The sequence below is a fragment of the Protomyctophum bolini genome, assembly GCF_963924005.1.
Source record: "Protomyctophum bolini genome assembly, chromosome: 14".
NCBI lineage: Eukaryota > Metazoa > Chordata > Actinopteri > Myctophiformes > Myctophidae > Protomyctophum > Protomyctophum bolini.
The window spans coordinates 4,905,495-4,926,273 of record NC_137875.1 but is presented as its reverse complement, the minus strand read 5'-3'; the positions used below and the strand labels follow the sequence as shown (position 1 = coordinate 4,926,273).

The 20,779-nt window shown below is 41.9% G+C and overlaps 1 protein-coding gene across 1 annotated transcript in view; it reads right to left on the bottom strand.

Annotated features, from left to right (window-relative positions):
• Positions 1-11,005: 11,005 nt before the first annotated feature.
• LOC308328344 (uncharacterized protein) overlaps positions 11,006-20,779 on the bottom strand; it is a gene marked incomplete at its 3' end in the record, with an annotated part of 33,319 nt that continues 23,545 nt past the window's right edge. The window contains exons 4-5 of the mRNA XM_080782120.1: positions 11,585-12,133; positions 11,006-11,025 (exon numbers count right to left, since the gene is read on the bottom strand). Of these exons, the coding sequence (XP_080638246.1) occupies positions 11,006-11,025; positions 11,585-12,133 (569 nt within the window). The remainder of the gene's footprint in view (positions 11,026-11,584; positions 12,134-20,779) is intronic.

Sequence of the window (20,779 nt, the reverse complement as noted above, 5' to 3'; positions counted from 1 at the left end):
AAAGTTGATACCATAAGAAATGACATGTTGCCTGCAAACGGTCATCTATCTGGATCAATTATTAAAAATGATATCATGCAGAACAAATTATGATGCAAATTTGAATTTGCATTCACTAATGTATCTGAAATTAAAAATCTATTGTCTGAATTGAAATCTGACAAACATCATGATAATCTAGACAGGAGACTCTTAAAGATGTCAGCTGGAATTATAGCTCAGCCTTTATAGACCAGAACACTGTATAAAGTAATGGTACCAGTAGCAGACAGTGTTACATAGAATAGACCAGAACACTGTATAAAGTAATGGTACCAGTAGCAGACAGTGTTAGAACAGCTACAAACCCCACATGGTTCGTTATGTAATGTAGATTGTAGACAGACTTCATGGTACTTTACTAGTGGGATGACAGACTAACGGGAGGTCAGAACAATGACATGTTAGCCTTTCTGAACAGATAACATGCATTCTGTTGTTTTCACTGCAGGTCCCTCGCATGGCGTTGACTTTAATTATGTCACTGTCTGACCACACCACATATATATATATACACTCCATGAATCTGTTGTCCAGGGCCGGTTATTATCAAACTGACGCTCTTGGCAAGCTTTCTCCTTTCATAAAGTATTAATGGCTACATATAACAAAATATATCACACATTTCTCACCTTCTTTCCACTACACTGCAGCACTGACGGTGCTTCATTTGGTAGCATTATGTAGTGTGTGACTGACTAACTGCTTCTACTTGCATTAAGTGTTCAACAATATGGGAGAGTGGAGAGGTGAACTGTGAATGACATCAGTATGACCCCCCCCCCCACACACACACACACACACACACACACACACCTCCACAGCTCTCAGAGAGATAACCACTTGTTTGGTTTGGCAAGGTAGCTTGTGGCTGTAAACTGATCAGATATTCTCTGTTGATGAGAAAGACCAAGGCATGCAGATGTACCATGATAATGGGGAGGACACACACACACACACACACACACTACAGGCTAAACTTGATTTGATGCGAATACTTCTCACTGGGAAACGCCCCCTCTGGTGGTACACGGCATGCAGATGTACCGTGATAATGGGGAGGACACACGCACACGTCACCCACACACCCCCTGGCCTACAGGCTAAACTTGATTTGATGCGAATACTTCTCACGGAAACATCAGGGATAAAATGCTGATGGATTACTGGAACACTTGAGACAAAGACAGATGAAGATAACTCTGAACGTTGTGACGGTGAACTAGAGAGAGAGAGAGAGAGAGAGAGAGAGAGAGAGAGAGAGGGAGAGAGAGAGGGAGAGAGGGAGAGACACCACACAACCACTCTTAAAAGGGTCCCTGGCTAATAAGACAAATATGCCTTAAAACGTTAAAATAAAAACACCTTAAATATGTGCTGTGGACTATTAGCAGTGGTTCTCAAACGTATTCATGTCAAGGACCCCCACATTGATGTGTATTTGGCCGCGTTTATGTGTTTACCGGTATGTGTTTATGTGTTTATTTGTTAATGTTTAGGGAAAATGTTCAAAAATATCTAAAGCTTGCAGCGTTGCACGACGTAACACACTGTGAGCTTGTAGATCTGTTGTGTTTGAATGGCCAGCACATTAAATGGACACAGAGCTTGTAGATCTGCTGTTTGAATGGCCAGCGCATTAAATGGACAGAGCTTGTAGATCTGTTGTGTTTGAATGGCCAGTGCATTAAATGGACACAGAGCTTGTAGATCTGTTGTGTTTGAATGGCCAGTGCATTAAATGGACACAGAGCTTGTAGATCTGTTGTGTTTGAATGGCCAACACATTAAATGGACACAGAGCTTGTAGATCTGTTGTGTTTGAATGGCCAGTGCATTAAATGGACACAGAGCTTGTAGATCTGCTGCTTGAATGGCCAACACATTAAATGGACACAGAGCTTGTAGATCTGCTGTGTTTGAATGGCCAGCACATTAAATGGACACAGAGCTTGTAGATCTGTTGTGTTTGAATGGCCAACACATTAAATGGACACAGAGCTTGTAGATCTGATGTGTTTGAATGGCCAGCGCATTAAATGGACACAGAGCTTGTAGGCTCCCCCAGAGTTAGTGTCTAAGTGTCCTTGAGCAAGACTCAGAAGCCCTAATTGCTCCTGATGTGCTGGTTGGTGGCTTGCATGGTGTGCACCACCATCGGTGTGTGAATGTGTGTGTGTGTGTGTGTGTGTGTGTGTGTGTGTGTGTGTGTGTGTGTGTGTGTGTGTGTGTGAATGTATGTGTGTGTGAATGGGTGAATGTATAATGCTCAAATCTATGTAAAGCGCCTTGGATAAAGGCGCTATATAAATGCACCATTTACCATTTAATGTTTGTTTAGGGCAGTAAATGTACCGTGACGTAAGACGTCATCTGACATGCGCCCCTCACTTCACACTAGTGTGATTCTTTGTCTAATTGTAGTATTCTTACTGAATGTACAGCACTTTGGTTCAATGCCGTTGTTTTAAATCTGATCTATGAATCAGTAGCTGTGAAACTTTTTCACATCAAGGACCCTCAAATTGACACTTATTAGCCCGCCGACCCCCATTTGAAAAGATTTGCCCATAAGAGAAGATGTTTACGTCTCTAGCAGTGACTCTCAACCATTTTAATTTCAAAGACCCCCCAGTTTGACACGCATTAGTCTACGGACCCCCATTTAATGGCATTTCTATCTCTGGGACCACCAATTTATATTGTAAGATATGTTTGGACCTGAGGGAAGAAATCCTCTGAATTAGCTAAATTAGCCAAAGTAGCAGATCTACAGTAGAAGCTCACAACATGCCCTTTTCCCATTTGATTCATTGATTGATTCTTTTTCTGTGTGTGTGTGTGTGTGTGTGTGTGTGTGTGTGTGTGTGTGTGTGTGTGTGTGTGTGTGTGTGTGTGTGTGTGTGTGTGTGTGTGTGTGTGTGTGTGTGTGTGTGTGTGTGTGTGTGTGTGTGTGTGTGTGTGTGTGTGTGTGTGTGTGTGTGTGTGTGTGTGTGTGTGTGTGTGTGTGTGTGTGTGTGTGTGTGTGTGTGTGTGTGTGTGATGAAAATGAACAATATATGATTTTCTTTAATATATATAGTAAAATAAGCATTATATGCTGTGCTGTACTCTGGGCATGAAGACAGAGTCATGTCAGTGAGCTGAGCACACTGTGTATGGCACAAGTGTTGCACTGTGACTTTATGGATAAAGTGGTTCAACTGATTGTGAGGCTATATTAACTCATTCTGCTGGGGACCCCCTTTAACCTCCAAGGGACCCCTGGCCCGGGGACCCCCTGTAACCTCCCAAGGGACCCCTGGCCCGGGGACCCCCTGTAACCTCCCAATGGACCCCTGGCCCCGGGGACCCCCTGTAACCTCCCAAGGGACCCCTGGCCCAGGGACCCCCTGTAACCTCCCAAGGGACCCCTGGCCCGGGGACCCCCTGTAACCTCCCAAGGGACCCCTGGCCCGGGGACCCCCGGACAACACTTTAATTTAAGATTAGAACCACTGAAGTATAGGCTATCAATATACACCTGTGTGGGGTGCTGAGGGCGCTGCAGCCCCACCTGGTGGTGGTGTGGAGGAATATTATTTTTTGATGGGTTAGAACCGTTGGATGCATAATATAGTTGCATACCGGTAGTCGGTAGACTAGATGTTGAAAAAGGCGTTTGGGTCTGACTCTGTAGTTCAGGGAGTAGGAACCTTTGTAACAGGTACTGCGTGACACAGGAACCTATTGAAGGTTGCACCTCTAAGTATTCAAATGTTGAGCTGTCGCTATAGAGCGCGTTACAAACTAATTTAATAAACTATTACCCTGTTGGATTAATTCATGGGGAAAGGGAAGGAACTTTATCCCAGGTGAGTAAGATTATTGTTTATTGCTTCTGCCGCCGTGCAGAAATGTGCTGTTAAAACGTGTGTCATTGAACGCCTCTGAGCCCATATTGGACTCTCAATTTAGAATACAAGGTTCTGTAAGTCGATCCAACACAGTTGTGTGTGTGTGTGTGTGTGTGTGTGTGTGTGTGTGTGTGTGTGTGTGTGTGTGTGTGTGTGTGTGTGTGTGTGTGTGTGTGTGTGTGTGTGTGTGTGTGTGTGTGTGTGGCCTACATCAGATGTTGTTGTTGATGACATATTAGAGAAGTGACCATTGTAGAAGTGGGTTGTGCAGCCATTCAACCACAGTGACTCTGGAAGAGACATATTCCTTATCAAGGTGTATAAAGTACCAACATATTATAGATAGATGTTATTATACAGCTTGGTTGAAGAGACATTCCTTATCAAGGTGTATAAAGTACCAACATATTATAGATAGATGTTATTATACAGCTTGGTTGAAGAGACATTCCTTATCAAGGTGTATAAAGTACCAACATATTATAGATAGATGTTATTATACAGCTTATTGGTTGCACATTAACTGCTTTTTGTGTTCATAATATCCTCCTGAAACAATTGTTGTCGAGTTTCCCCAAGTTTGTGCACATTATCTACTTTTGTTTGTGTTCAATAATTTCTTGTTAAATGTAACTATTAGGCCTATAGCCTACTATTGGCCAAGTAAGAGACTAATGTAACTATTAGGCCTATAGCCTACTATTGGCCAAGTAAGAGACTAATGTAACTATTAGGCCTATAGCCTACTATTGACCAAGTAAGAGACTGCCTTTGGGGATGCAGTTGGGTAGTACTGTAGGACAATTATTTCACCTTTTTGTTTAACTATTAGCCTACTATATTGACCTTACTTGGAGACTGCCTTTGGGGATGGGGTTGAGTAGTACTGTACAATTATTTCACGTTTTATAAATGTTTGTCATTATAACAAACTGCACCTAATTAATTAATTCTCTGAAGGATGTGCTCCGGTAGCTTCTGTGGGTTCAGTCATTGTGTTTCACACATTCACTGATGTGTGTTTACATGCTTTATACTCCTGTTAGAGAGTAGATAGCATGTTTATGACTGTAGAAATAACACTCTTTTGTGTTACTGTACCATAGTTTAATATTCTACTGTTAGACAGATGTTAGGTTCTTAGCTTACTTATGATTATTGATGACTATTTTTTGATGTATTTGATGTATTACCATGTGTTGAACCTTACTGTAAGTCTCTCTGGATTCAGAGCGTCTGATAAATGACTCCATTGTAAATTGTAGCTGACGACCCTGTCAACCCTTTTACAGTAGAACTGTTACTTCTGTTATGTGCCAGCAGGTGGCAGCATTGGCCCACAGTTCAGTTTGACTGTTCAAGCAATGTTCAAGCAAATCAAAGTGATAGAAGAAGTAGTTCTCACATTGTTGAGTGGTGCTGATTGATTGATTGATTGATATATTGATTGAAATATTTATTAACAGTTTGCAGAATTACAGCACATTTCAAGCACAAACTCAATACAAAGACAGTTAACTGTGAGTAGACGTCCCAATTAAGCATTACACTTGTTTACAACAAGGTCCACCTTGTTCAATTCATCATCCTATGCTGAACTGTGTATGTATGTGTACATGTATGTGTACACACGTGCGTGTATGTATGTAGAAATGTCATTATTTGGAGGGAAAATGCTCAGAATTAGTCAAAGTAGCAGAACTACAGTAAAAGCTCACAACATGCCCTTTTCTCATTTATTTGATTGATTGAAAATTATTTGACAGAAATGCAAACAGCCTGCAGTACAATATACACTTGGTCTAAAAGGATATGAACATTATGGAGGCTCTTTAACCTAATGCTTCTCTAACATGTTCATGTCAAGGACCCCAAAATGATCCATTTGTCTGTGGACCCCCGTCTGTGACAGCATAGACCCCAAAATGATCTATTTGTCTGTGGACCCCCGTCTGTGACAGCATAGACCCCAAAATGATCTATTTGTCTGTGGACCCCCGTCTGTGACAGCATAGACCCCAAAATGATCTATTTGTCTGTGGACCCCCGTCTGTGACAGCATAGACCCCAAAATGATCTATTTGTCTGTGGACCCCCGTCTGTGACAGCATAGACCCCAAAATGATCTATTTGTCTGTGGACCCCCGTCTGTGACAGCATAGACCCCAAAATGATCTATTTGTCTGTGGACCCCCGTCTGTGACAGCATAGACCCCAAAATGATCTATTTGTCTGTGGACCCCCGTCTGTGACAGCGTAGACCCCAAAATGATCTATTTGTCTGTGGACCCCCGTCTGTGACAGCGTAGACCCCAAAATGATCTATTTGTCTGTGGACCCCCGTCTGTGACAGCATAGAGCCCATGAGAGAAGATGTGTATTGTTACAATGTTTCAACACAATTTAAACTTTCAGATTTTATTTCAGATTAGTTTTTCAAAGCATAGGCCTATTGAAAATAGTAGATGAAAAGCTGATAACGCTGAGAAGCTTGATGAAAGATAGAGATGAAGGTAAAAGAGTTTCTGTAGATTCAGGTAGATCAGAGGACTGGCTAGCATATCGCTCTTTAAGAGACAAAGTGACCACATTAAATGAACAGAAAAAAGCCTAAACTACCAATCTAGAATTGTAGAAATTATACAAGATGATAAAAACGCTGGAGTATTCTCTCTCAATCAAATCACCGGTAGAGATAAAATGAGCAAAACACCATCATTTATTGAATCGGGTGAACACTTCATCACCGAGCCCCAAGAATGTGCTGATTATTTCAACAATTATTTAAGTAAAGTTGATACCATAGGAAATGACATGCCTGCAAACAGTCATCTATCTGGATCAATTATTAAAAATGATATCATGCAGGACAAATTATTCTAATTTGAATTGTCATTCACTAATGTATCTGAAATTAAAAATCTATTGTCTGAATTGAAATCTTAACAAATTATAATCTAGACAGGAGACTCTTAAAGCTGTCAGCTGGAATTATAGCTCAGATATAGACCAGAACACTGTATAAAGTAATGGTACCAGTACCAGACAGTGTTACATAGAATAGACCAGAACACTGTATAAAGTAATGGTACCAGTACCAGACAGTGTTACATAGAATAGACCAGAACACTGTATAAAGTAATGGTACCAGTACCAGACAGTGTTACATAGAATAGACCAGAACACTGTATAAAGTAATGGTACCAGTAGCAGACAGTGTTACATAGAATAGACCAGAACACTGTATAAAGTAATGGTACCAGTACCAGACAGTGTTACATAGAATAGACCAGAACACTGTATAAAGTAATGGTACCAGTACCAGACAGTGTTACATAGAATAGACCAGAACACTGTATAAAGTAATGGTACCAGTACCAGACAGTGTTACATAGAATAGACCAGAACACTGTATAAAGTAATGGTACCAGTACCAGACAGTGTTACATAGAATAGACCAGAACACTGTATAAAGTAATGGTACCAGTACCAGACAGTGTTACATAGAATAGACCATAACACTGTATAAAGTAATGGTACCAGTAGCAGACAGTGTTACATAGAATAGACCAGAACACTGTATAAAGTAATGGTACCAGTAGCAGACAGTGTTACATAGAATAGACCAGAACACTGTATAAAGTAATGGTACCAGTACCAGACAGTGTTACATAGAATAGACCAGAACACTGTATAAAGTAATGGTACCAGTAGCAGACAGTGTTACATAGAATAGACCAGAACACTGTATAAAGTAATGGTACCAGTAGCAGACAGTGTTACATAGAATAGACCAGAACACTGTATAAAGTAATGGTACCAGTACCAGACAGTGTTACATAGAATAGACCAGAACACTGTATAAAGTAATGGTACCAGTAGCAGACAGTGTTACATAGAATAGACCAGAACACTGTATAATGTAATGGTACCAGTACCAGACAGTGTTACATAGAATAGAACAGAACACTGTATAAAGTAATGGTACCAGTACCCGACAGTGTTACATAGCATAGACCAGAACACTGTATAAAGTAATGGTACCAGTACCAGACAATCTTACATAGAATAGACCAGAACACTGTATAAAGTAATGGTACCAGTACCAGACAGTGTTACATAGAATAGACCAGAACACTGTATAAAGTAATGGTACCAGTACCAGACAGTGTTACATAGAATAGACCAGAACACCATTGAACACATTGTGGTTGTTTAAGTCATCATAGAGCCTGTCCCCTGCACGTAAACGCATGTCAACAGTGTCTCCCTCCTCCAGCTCTACCATCATTCCACTGGATATCTGTTCATAACCAGTATTGTATCCACAGTTCAATAAGAGTTGAAGCTCATTCTTATACATGTAGACACAGAAATACCCTGATGACCACATGTTAAATGCAGTATATGTGAAGTGATAGAGTCCTCTGACCGGCGCAGAAAATACCCCTTGAGAACACAGGATGAGAGAGAACACATTACATTAATAGAAATTAAAAATACAATTATAAAAATAAAAACCTTAATTTAAAAAGTCAGATCTACAAGTTGTGTGAGTTAAGAGGTTACTTTCCTCATCTCCTCTGGACTGTTGCTTTCAATGTGAAACACACAGTGGAGGAAAGTAACTAAGTACATTTACTTAAGTAAAACATTTTGGTATTTGTAGTTTACTTGAGTATTAACAATATACTCGGATCCAAATATTGTACTTTTCTCCACTACATTTATTTGACAACTTTAGTTATAGTTACTTTGTAGATTTAGATTATTACTACAAAACATACAGTAACCACTTCAGCCTTTAACGCATTTCAGCCATTTGAAAATAGCCGATCTACAAGCTCACAATCTGTCACATCGACACATTGTGAGCTATTTCCAAAAGATGTTTATACATTTGAAAACATGAAATGGAACATTTCTACTTTTTACTTGTAGTACTTTAAGTACATGTGTGTACATAGATGGATTGTAGTTTAATCACCTGTAGATGTATTGTAGGCGTTGCCGATGTTACTGAAGACCTTCTTGTAGATCAGAGTGGTGCGAGAACTATACGGTCCAACTTGTCCATTATTAGTCAAACCAACAGAGAAGGCCACCTTCGGTTTGTCTGTCAACACAGGAGGAGCATTATCAAACACTTTAAATATTATAAAAGCATACTATTATATTAATCCAATACACCAATCTTGTTGTAAAGCTCCACAAGACAAAGTATAGGCTATTAAAACTAAACGGTCACTAACATAACAATACTCCATGGAATATTACTGTCTGTCAAATACAGAGACAGGATTTATTATCATTTATTATTAATTACTTGAACCCTATAGTAACTCTGTTCTGGAGCAGAAATAGCAGATTTCTCGCAATGTGTTGAACTGGGCCATGTTCTGTTGTGCACTTGTAGATCTGCTATTTTCAGCAAAGATATATAGTGTAGAACAAAAACAGGGTCCTTGGGGATCCAGAAAACTGTAAACCTAAATCTTTCATTCACCTTAATGGTCAGATCCTCACTGACATTTAATAGTGGAAGACGGTAAAGTCCTGACTTTGGTTAATTGTAACATGTTGTGAGTGTGACAGTACCATCAATATTTACACATAATTACTCATTAATATCCACTTAAACCTGACCGGGGTCCCCCAGGGCTGTATAGTAGGGCTGCTAGTATTTCACTCTGATTGCTCTCAGCACTCATCAGAATGTGATTGGTTGTAAGACTAGCCCAGGCTCTATATGGGTCAGAATGTGATTGGTTGTAAGACTAGCCCAGGCTCTATATGGGTCAGAATGTGATTGGTTGTAAGACTAGCCCAGGCTCTATATGGGTCAGAATGTGATTGGTTGTAAGACTAGCCCAGGCTCTATATGGGTCAGAATGTGATTGGTTGTAAGACTAGCCCAGGCTCTATATGGGTCAGAATGTGATTGGTTGTAAGACTAGCACAGGCTCTATATGGGTCAGAATGTGATTGGTTGTAAGACTAGCCCAGGCTCTATATGGGTCAGAATGTGATTGGTTGTAAGACTAGCCCAGGCTCTATATGGGTCAGAATGTGATTGGTTGTAAGACTAGCCCAGGCTCTATATGGTCATTTGAAATGTTTTTACCCTGAAGTGTGTCAGTTATCTGCCCAAACGTTGGTTTCTGTATTCTCTTTGTCCTATAATACATTCTTGGCACTTTGGCTATACCAGTGTGTGTTCTTTGGCTATACCAGTGTGTGTTCTTTAGCTATACCAGTGTGTGTTCTTTAGCTATACCAGTGTGTGTTCTTTAGTTATACCAGTGTGTGTTCTTTGGCTATACCAGTGTGTGTTCTTTAGCTATACCAGTGTGTGTTCTTTAGCTATACCAGTGTGTGTTCTTTAGTTATACCAGTGTGTGTTCTTTGGCTATACCAGTGTGTGCGGCCAGTAGCTACCCTCAATCAGTCCCACTAGGGAAAAGCCAGGGGCACACAATCCGTTGGAACTACTCCAGAACTACTCTGCCAGGGCTAGGAGGTACACTTCTGGTGCATGGAGGGACTAGGCTCAGGACCTGTGCGTTGCACCAGAGTCCCAGCACCAGACACTTCATTCAGGAGTGTTGGGCAATGGTTCCGCAGCCCGCAGGGACATGGTGCTGCGGTTCCGCTTGCTGCTTGCATGGCCCTCCCAAAGGCCTCACCGAGGGTTGTTGGGCTTCCTCCTCACGGAGGACACAGGCTGGGGCGCTAACCCATACTGCTCACCCGGGTGCCGTCTACATTCCGGCTGTCACCCGTCTCTCCGGTGTTCACCAGACTATACCTGGTTGTCACATAGTCTATTCCTATGAGTCACTATAAATAGAAGAACTATAACTAAAAAACATCGCATGGATGCACCTGTATATACTTAATAATATGTTAGTATATATTATATTTATAAAACATACTTACTTTCAGCAGCAGTCAGCCTGGTTTCTATGGTGGTCAGCTGAGCAAGATGAGCTGAAATCAGTACATTAGCATTAAGTCAGTCATACAGTAAATACTCATGCACTTTCACTGTTGAGTGAGTAAGCTTTCCATTATGGATTATATGGATCACCTGTACAGTAAGATACATGATCAAAAACAATTATCTATTCTCTGAGATCAATGAAAGTAATTAAAGGAGTAGTTCACCCATAATGTGACTTAGTTACACACCGCATGAAGCCTTGAATTCATGGAGATTTTTGAGGGGTGCTAGCCCCTCCCATGCCCAGCTTAGTCTGTTTGTGTGAATTTGATTGGCTGATCACCCCATAGCGATGATTTGATTGGCCAAAGATAAAATGTGAAGGCAGAAAAGTGAACACGCCAAACATGATTGGCCGGAATTACATTTGTGATGATTTGATTGGCTGAGCACGGAATGTGATGTATGATGATAAGAGCGCCTCTCACTTCACACAGGTGTGATTTTTCACAGTTTTTGTCACATTCCAATAAGCATATAATGTGATGACCGGTTGAGTCGTGGTCAATTCAAGGCTTCGTGGGGAGACGAGTGTAACTGATAATAAGTCAGTTTGTGTGAACTACTATTTAACCCCAAAGTAAGTCCCTTTTCAACACTACACATTTATACTTGCATTCACTGAACACCATCTGGATCAAATTACCTTCACTTTCTTCCTTCAAGTCTTCAATCTGGACCGTGCTGGTGTTGAGTCTGAAAGCCTCAAAGCCCTCAATCTGACTCTCACTAGCATTAAGTCTGGTCTCAAAGCCTTCAATCTGACACTCACTAGCATTAAGTCTGGTCTCAAAGCCCTCACTATGACTCTCGCTAGCATTAAGTCTGGTCTGGATAACTTCAACTTGGACCTCACTGGTACCGAGTCTGGTTTGGAGGTCTGCAACATGGACCTCACTGGTACCGAGTCTGGTTTGGAGGTCTGCAACTTGGACCTCACTGGTACTGAGTCTGGTTTGGAGGTCTGCAACATGGACCTCACTGGTACTGAGTCTGGTTTGGAGGTCTGCAACATGGACCTCACTGGTACTGAGTCTGGTTTGGAGGTCTGCAACATGGACCTCACTGGTACTGAGTCTGGTCTGGAGGTCTGCAACTTGGACCTCACTGGTACTGAGTCTGGTTTGGAGGTCTGCAAAATGGACCTGGAGGTCTTTCACGTTGCTCTCGCTAGCACTCAATTTGGCAGCCATTTCTGAAAAACACATCACAGACATTTGACCTGAATTCCCCTTTCATTGTCAATGGCAAATCTTGAGACGTGTGGGGAGCGTTTATTTATTAGTGTGTGCCAATTTAAAAGTGGAAATGTGAGTACCTTGTCCTCCATTTAATTGAACCTTTTGGGATTCTTTCAATTCCTACTTACCGGTAACCACAAATATGTACGAGCTGCGTTCGCTTCCCGCGTTTGCGCGTCTTACTTGTAATACGGTATGTTAGTATATATTATATTTATAAAACATACTTACTCCACAGTTGTTGCACTTGGCTTGTCAGCTGAGCAAGATGAGCTGAAATCAGTACATTAGCATTAAGTCAGTCATACAGTAAATACTCATGCACTTTCACTGTTGAGTGAGTAAGCTTTCCATTATGGATTATATGGATCACCTGTACAGTAAGATACATGATCAAAAAAAGTTATCTATTCTCTGAGATCAATTATAGTAATTAAAGGAGTACAGTAGTTCACCCAAAATGTGACTTAATTACACACCCTAATTGCTAGCCCCTCCTATGCCCAACTTTGTCTGTTTGTATGAACACAAACATGATGATTTGATTGGCTGATCACCCCATAGCGATGATTTGATTGGCTGGTCACGCTATTGTGTTCTTTTAGCAACAGTAAGTCATTTTGCAACGTCTCTCGCATCTGCCTGGGTGACGGCAGATCAACATATGGAATTAATTCTGTATTGGCCATTTATGGAGCGTGTCACGAGGCGTGACGGACGGACTGACTTGCAGGTTTTCTATGGTCGCAATAATATAACGTTATATAATATCTATAACCTATATCTCACCTGCAGAACCTCCTCCCGGGGCTTCCACCTCATTAGATTTGTTGTCCTTTTCTGAAAATGAATTAATGTTAATTAATGAATGAATTAATTGATAAATACACACAATCACATCAGGTCAAACAAACGGAGAAAAGAAACAAACGGATGTGGTGTCCAGACGAGGCCCGGGTAACACAGAATACGTCCTCGTCTGCAATTCCAAACCCGCTTTAATTACTTCAGTCTGATGTGTTAATAGCTTAGTGACTTTTTTTATGTCCAATATTTGCATTTCAGTTCATAATCATAAAGTTAATGTATTTGAAATTAAATAAAAAAAAGATTACTTTTCCGGATTCCAATTTAAAAAAATAGCAAAAAAAAGCAGATCTACAAGCTCAAAATGCATTGCACTGTGACACGTTTTGAGCTTGTAGATCAGCTGCCTTTGACTTTATGCATTGTGGCCCTCTGGAGTGAGTTTGAAATATAGTGGCCCTCTCCATCATCAAAGTTTCCCACCCCTGTGAGAAATTACAAGTGATAAAATACATTACATTTGACTCTTGTGTTGTATTCTGGTGAAATATTCAGTAAAGTATTCTGGTGAAATATTCAGTAAAGTATATAAAAGAGCTCAAAGGGTACATATTCAGTCAGACAACTCACCCCGAAAGTGGCCGAAAGCGAAGACAACTCACCCCGAAAGTGAAGACGTCTCACCCCTGGTGAGTTGTCTTCACGTTCGGGGTGAGTTGTCCGGACAACTCACCAAAAAGGGTGAGTTGTCTTGTTATCCTAATGAAGTAGTGTAGAATAGATTAGTATAGGCTATAGCAGACCTGGGCATTGTACGGCCCGCGGGCCAAATACGGCCCGCCGGCTGACTCTGACCGGCCCGTGAAAGATTACTTGATAATCCGAAAATAAAACATACTTTCTAATTACCTTATGGGTGGACTAAAACCGCATTGCTTTTATTTTGAAGCCCATGTATTCTCACAGTACAATCTGCACATCAACTGTGCATGTGAATTGCGTGTGATTGAGAACCTGTCTTTCTTCCTTCACCCCCCTCATACAGGTATGCGAAAATGTCGGCTTTTTGCATTTATTGTTGACTGCGTCGGTGAATGCAAATAGCCATGAAGCATGCAGCTCCACAACACGGTAGGCGCAGGCGCATGCTTTGATTACCAAACTTCCTTGCAGGAGGACAAGTTAAATCCCATTATGCTTCTTTGCTTTATTTAACCCGCCTCGCCAATAAAGTTAAGATGTTTTAAGATGCTGCGTATCATGGCGTTGTTGCGCCCAGAATGTGGCATGCTTCTGAAGTTCAGAAAGCTTGGCCGATGCGCCGTGAGCTTGTGGATCGTCTGTTTTCGGCACACGAGTCGATCGACGTACCGTTGAACCACAAAGTAAATCTGGCAGAACAAACACTCATCTCTCGATAGTAAGCAGCGCACCATGGGTTGTGAAAGTGGCACCTCCAGTGTCCTCCGAATGGAACTATTAAGAGAGCTAACTCTAATGTTCTCATTGTTAAAAGAAAATGCTAGTATTTACAGGACTTGTAACTTAAACAAAAACATAGTTTTCAACTGGGAAAGGAAACGTCTCAAGTAGAAAGTAAAAAAATCAAACCCATGTGAAGGGAGGGTGCTCTTATTGTACATCATCATGATGTAAAATAGTCACTCTGCCTATAATTTGAGTCAAATGTTTCACATTTAGTTTACCATTGCTTTGCAAAACAATGCCATTTACTGCTATTTATATAGAAATAAAATTGATATCATGCATAATTAAGTTCAGCCTTTTGGCCCGGCCCTCCAAAATATTTTCTGTTTCTCATTTGGCCCCTTGGGAAAAATAATTGCCCACCCCTGGGCTATAGTATAAAGATAGCTGTCTGACCCTCCCTCTCAGGCATGCAGGTCTGACTGCGCCGTGCACACTGCAGTAACAGCCTCTCCAGCATCCTTATACCTGTGATGTGGTTTGTAGGCCGGTCGTCGTGGCGGTTGAAGTTCACCTCCACCGCCGATCCTTGGATCTCGAGGTGGTTGATGCTCAACTGGAACGGCAGGTCGGTGTCGGCTGAACACAGGCAGAAGAGGACGAGCAGGAACATGGCAGCAGTATCCATCTTAGAAGATGTGTGTTATGCTGTGGCAAGCAGAATCTTATATACTGTACACTACCTGGCTACCGCCTACCCGTAACCTTTTCTTTTTCTTTTTACCTGGCAAGGCTGACAGACATTTAGAACATGCTCTGCATTCCATGCAAGCATGCTTTTCCATTCCACGCCTACATATGACAGCTTGACAGCAGTCATCACAGCTCCTGACTTAATAATATGTTAGTATATATTATATTTATAAAACATACTTACTTTCAGTCAGCCTGGTTTCTGTGGTGGTCAGCTGAGCAAGATGAGCTGAAATCAGTACATTAGCATTAAGTCAGTCATACAGTAAATACTCATGCACTTTCACTTCAGATAAGTATTTCAAGTTTGTGATGGGCTTGCCATTCAGGCCAAAAAGCTCTATTTTTGTTTAATCAGACCAAAGAATCTTGTTAATAATGGTCTGAGAGTCGTTTAGGTGCCTTTTGGCAAACTCCATGCGCACTGTGATGCCCGGCTGTCATGTGCCTTTTTATTGAGGAGAGGCTTCGGTCTGGAGGAACCCAGGCACCGCTCATCACCTGGCAAATACCATCCCTACGGTGAAGCATGGTGGTGGCAGCATCATGCTGTGGGGATATTTTTCAACGGCAGGAACTGGGAGACTTGTCAGGATAGAGGGAAAGATGAATGGAGCAGTGTACAGAGACATCCTGGATGAAAACCTGCTCCAGAGCGCTCAGGACCTCCGACTTGGTCAGCGATTCACCTTCCAACAGGACAACGACCCCCCCCAAGCACACAGCTAAGATAACGAAGGATTGGTTTAAGGACAACTCTGTGAAAGTCCTGGAGTGGCCCAGCCAGAGCCCAGACTTGAACCCCATTGAGCATCTCTGGAAGGACCTGAAAATAGCTGTGCAGCGACGCTCCCCGTCTAACCTGACAGAGCTTGAGAGGATCTGCAGAGAAGAAGGGGGGAAATACCCCAAATTCAAGTGTGCCAAGCTTGTAGGATCATTCCCAAAAAGTATTAAGGCTGTAATTGCTGCCAAAGGTGCCTCAACTTAGTACTAAGTCAAGAGTGTGAATACTTATGTACATTTCCAGTTTCTTATTTTTTATAAATTAACAAAATATTTGAAAAAACTTTTTTCACTTCATCATTATGGGGTATTGTGTGTAGATTGATGAGGAAAAAAACGAATTTAATCCATTTTGAAATGAGGCTGTAACAAAACAAAATGTGGTAAAAGTGAAGGGGTGTGAATACCTTCCGAAGGCACTGTAGACAGCCTTCATGGTACTTTACTAGTGGGACTGTAGACAGCCTTCATGGTACTTTACTAGTGGGACTGTAGACAGCCTTCATGGTACTTTACTAGTGGGACTGTAGACAGCCTTCATGGTACTTTACTAGTGGGACTGTAGACAGCCTTCATGGTACTTTACTAGTGGCACTGTAGACAGCCTTCATGGTACTTTACTAGTGAGACTGTAGACAGCCTTCATGGTACTTTACTAGTGGGACTGAAGACAGCCTTCATGGTACTTTACTAGTGGGACTGTAGACAGCCTTCATGGTACTTTACTAGTGGGACTGTAGACAGCCTTCATGGTACTTTACTAGTGAGACTGTAGACAGCCTTCATGGTACTTTACTAGTGGGACTGTAGACAGCCTTCATGGTACTTTACTAGTGGGACGACTGACTAACGGGAGGTCAGGAGGTCATGTTAGCCTTTCTGAACAGATAACATGCATTCTGTTGTTTTCACTGCAGGTCCCTCGCATGCTGTTGACTTTAATAATACTGTCACTGTCTGACCACACCACATATATACACTCCGTGAATCTGTTGTCCAGGGCCGGTTATTATCAAACTGACGCTCTTGGCAAGCTTTCTCCTTTCATAAAGTATTAACGGCTACATATAACAAAATATATCACACATTTCTCACCTTCTTTCCACTACACTGCAGCACTGACGGTGCTTCATTTGGTAGCATTATGTAGTGTGTGACTGACTGACTGCTTCTACTTGCATTAAGTGTTCAACAATATGGGAGAGTGGAGAGGTGAACTGAATGACATCAGTATGACCCACACACACACACACACACACACACACACACACACACACACACACACACACACACACACCTCCACAGCTCTGAGAGAGAGAGAGAGAACCAAATAATCCACATTCGTCAATCATAAATATTTGTTGCGTTCCAAATTCCATGCATGCATACGACAGCTTTAGAGTAGTAATCACAGCTCTGATGAACACTTTCATCAAAACACATTCTTCCAGCTATAACCACTTGTTTGGTTTGGCAAAGTAGCTTGTGGCTGTAAACTGATCAGGTATGCTCTGTTGATGAGAAAGTCCAAGGCATGCCAATGTACCGTGATAATGGGGAGGGCACGCGCACGCGCACACACACACACACACACACACACACACACACACACACACACACACACACACACACACACACACACACACACACACACACGTCACACTACAGGCTACACTTGATTTGATGCGAATACTTCTCACGGAATCATCAAGGATAAAATGCCGATGGGTTACTTTTTACTGGAACACTTGAGACAAAGACAGATAAACATGATGAGTGATTAATGGAGGAGTTTAAGTGTCACCATAGTTTAATAAGAGGCACCTGTAACTGTGATCAGAGGTGAGATAACTTTTAGGTTGTAGGAGGTCCTAGGCTGTGGATGGAGGGTTACCATGGTTTATGGAGGCTCTTTAACGTAATGCTTCTCAAACATGTTCATGTCAAGGACCCCAAAATGATCTATTTGTCTGTGGACCCCCGTCTGTGACAGCATAGACCCCAAAATGATCTATTTGTCTGTGGACCCCCGTCTGTGACAGCATAGACCCCAAAATGATCTATTTGTCTGTGGACCCCCGTCTGTGACAGCATAGACCCCAAAATGATCTATTTGTCTGTGGACCCCCGTCTGTGACAGCATAGACCCCAAAATGATCTATTTGTCTGTGGACCCCCGTCTGTGACAGCATAGACCCCAAAATGATCTATTTGTCTGTGGACCCCCGTCTGTGACAGCATAGACCCCAAAATGATCTATTTGTCTGTGGACCCCCGTCTGTGACAGCATAGACCCCAAAATGATCTATTTGTCTGTGGACCCCCGTCTGTGACAGCATAGACCCCAAAATGATCTATTTGTCTGTGGACCCCCGTCTGTGACAGCATAGACCCCAAAATGATCTATTTGTCTGTGGACCCCCGTCTGTGACAGCATAGACCCCAAAATGATCTATTTGTCTGTGGACCCCCGTCTGTGACAGCATAGACCCCAAAATGATCTATTTGTCTGTGGACCCCCGTCTGTGACAGCATAGACCCCAAAATGATCTATTTGTCTGTGGACCCCCGTCTGTGACAGCATAGACCCCAAAATGATCTATTTGTCTGTGGACCCCCGTCTGTGACAGCATAGAGCCCAAAATGATCTATTTGTCTGTGGACCCCTGTCTGTGACAGCGTAGACCCCATGAGAGAACATTTGTATTGTTACAATGTTTCAACAGAATTTAAACTTTCATAATTACTTCAGATTATTATTCAAAGCATATTGAAAATAGTAGATGAAAAGCTGACAACGCTGAGAAGCTTGAGGAAAGATAGAGTTTCTGTAGATTCAGTTAGATCAGAGGACTGGCTAGCATATCGCTCTTTAAGAAACTAAGTGAACAGAAAAAAGCCTAAACTAAAACTACCAATCTAGAATTGAAGAAATTATACATGATGGTAAGAAACGCTGGAGTATTCTCTCTCAAATCATGAGTAGAGATAAAAATGAGCAAAACACCATCATTTATTGAATCGGGTGAACGCTTCATCACCGAGCCCCAAGAATTAGCTGATTATTTCACAACAATAAGTAAAGTTGATACCATAAGAAATGACATGCTGCCTGCAAACGGTCATCTATCTGGATCAATTATTAAAACTGATAGAATGCAGAACAAAATATAATGCAAATTTGAAATCTATTGTCTGAATTGAAATCTTAACAAACCCGGTGGTCATTATAATCTAGACAGGAGACTCTTAAAGCTGTCAGATGGAATTATAGCTCAGATATAGACCAGAACACTGTATAAAGTAATGGTACCAGTACCAGACAGTGTTACATAGAATAGACCAGAACACTGTATAAAGTAATGGTACCAGTACCAGACAGTGTTACATAGAATAGACCAGAACACTGTATAAAGTAATGGTACCAGTACCAGACAGTGTTACATAGAATAGACCAGAACACTGTATAAAGTAATGGTACCAGTAGCAGACAGTGTTACATAGAATAGACCAGAACACTGTATAAAGTAATGGTACCAGTACCAGACAGTGTTACATAGAATAGACCAGAACACTGTATAAAGTAATGGTACCAGTACCAGACAGTGTTACATAGAATAGACCAGAACACTGTATAAAGTAATGGTACCAGTAGCAGACAGTGTTACATGGAATAGACCAGAACACTGTATAAAGTAATGGTACCAGTAGCAGACAGTGTTACATAGAATAGACCAGAACACTGTATAAAGTAATGGTACCAGTAGCAGACAGTGTTACATAGAATAGACCAGAACACTGTATAAAGTAATGGTACCAGTACCAGACAGTGTTACATAGAATAGACCAGAACACTGTATAAAGTAATGGTACCAGTACCAGACAGTGTTACATAGAATAGACCAGAACACTGTATAAAGTAATGGTACCAGTACCAGACAGTGTTACATAGAATAGACCAGAACACTGTATAAAGTAATGGTACCAGTACCAGACAGTGTTACATAGAATAGACCAGAACACTGTATAAAGTAATGGTACCAGTACCAGACAGTGTTACATAGAATAGACCAGAACACTGTATAAAGTAATGGTACCAGTACCAGACAGTGTTACATAGAATAGACCAGAACACTGTATAAAGTAATGGTACCAGTACCAGACAGTGTTACATAGAATAGACCAGAACACTGTATAAAGTAATGGTACCAGTACCAGACAGTGTTACATACTGTAGAATAGACCAGAACACTGTATAAAGTAATGGTACCAGTAGCAGTGTTACATACTGTAGAATAGACCAGAACACTGTATAAAGTAATGGTACCAGTAGCAGTGTTACATAGAATAGACCAGAACACTGTAAGTAATGGTACCAGTGCTGAGCTGTCATGTCAGTGAGCTGAGCTGAGCTGTACTCTGGGCATGAAGACAGAGTCATGTCAGTGAGCTGAGCACACTGTGTATGGCACAAAGTGTTGCACTGTGACTTTATGGATAAAGTGGTTAAACTGATTGTGAGTCTATATTAACTAATTCTGCTGGGGACCCCCTGTAACCTCCCAAAGGGACCCCTGGCCCGGGGACCCCCTGTAACCTCCCAAAGGGACCCCTTGCCCCGGGACCCCCTGTAACCTCCCAAAGGGACCCCTTGCCCCGGGACCCCCTGTAACCTCCCAAAGGGACCCCTGGCCCGGGGACCCCCTGTAACCTCCAAAGGGACCCCTGGCCCGGGGACCCCCTGTAACCTCCCAAAGGGACCCCTGGCCCCGGGGAGCCCCTGTAACCTCCCAAAGGGACCCCTGGCCCAGGGACCCCCTGTAACC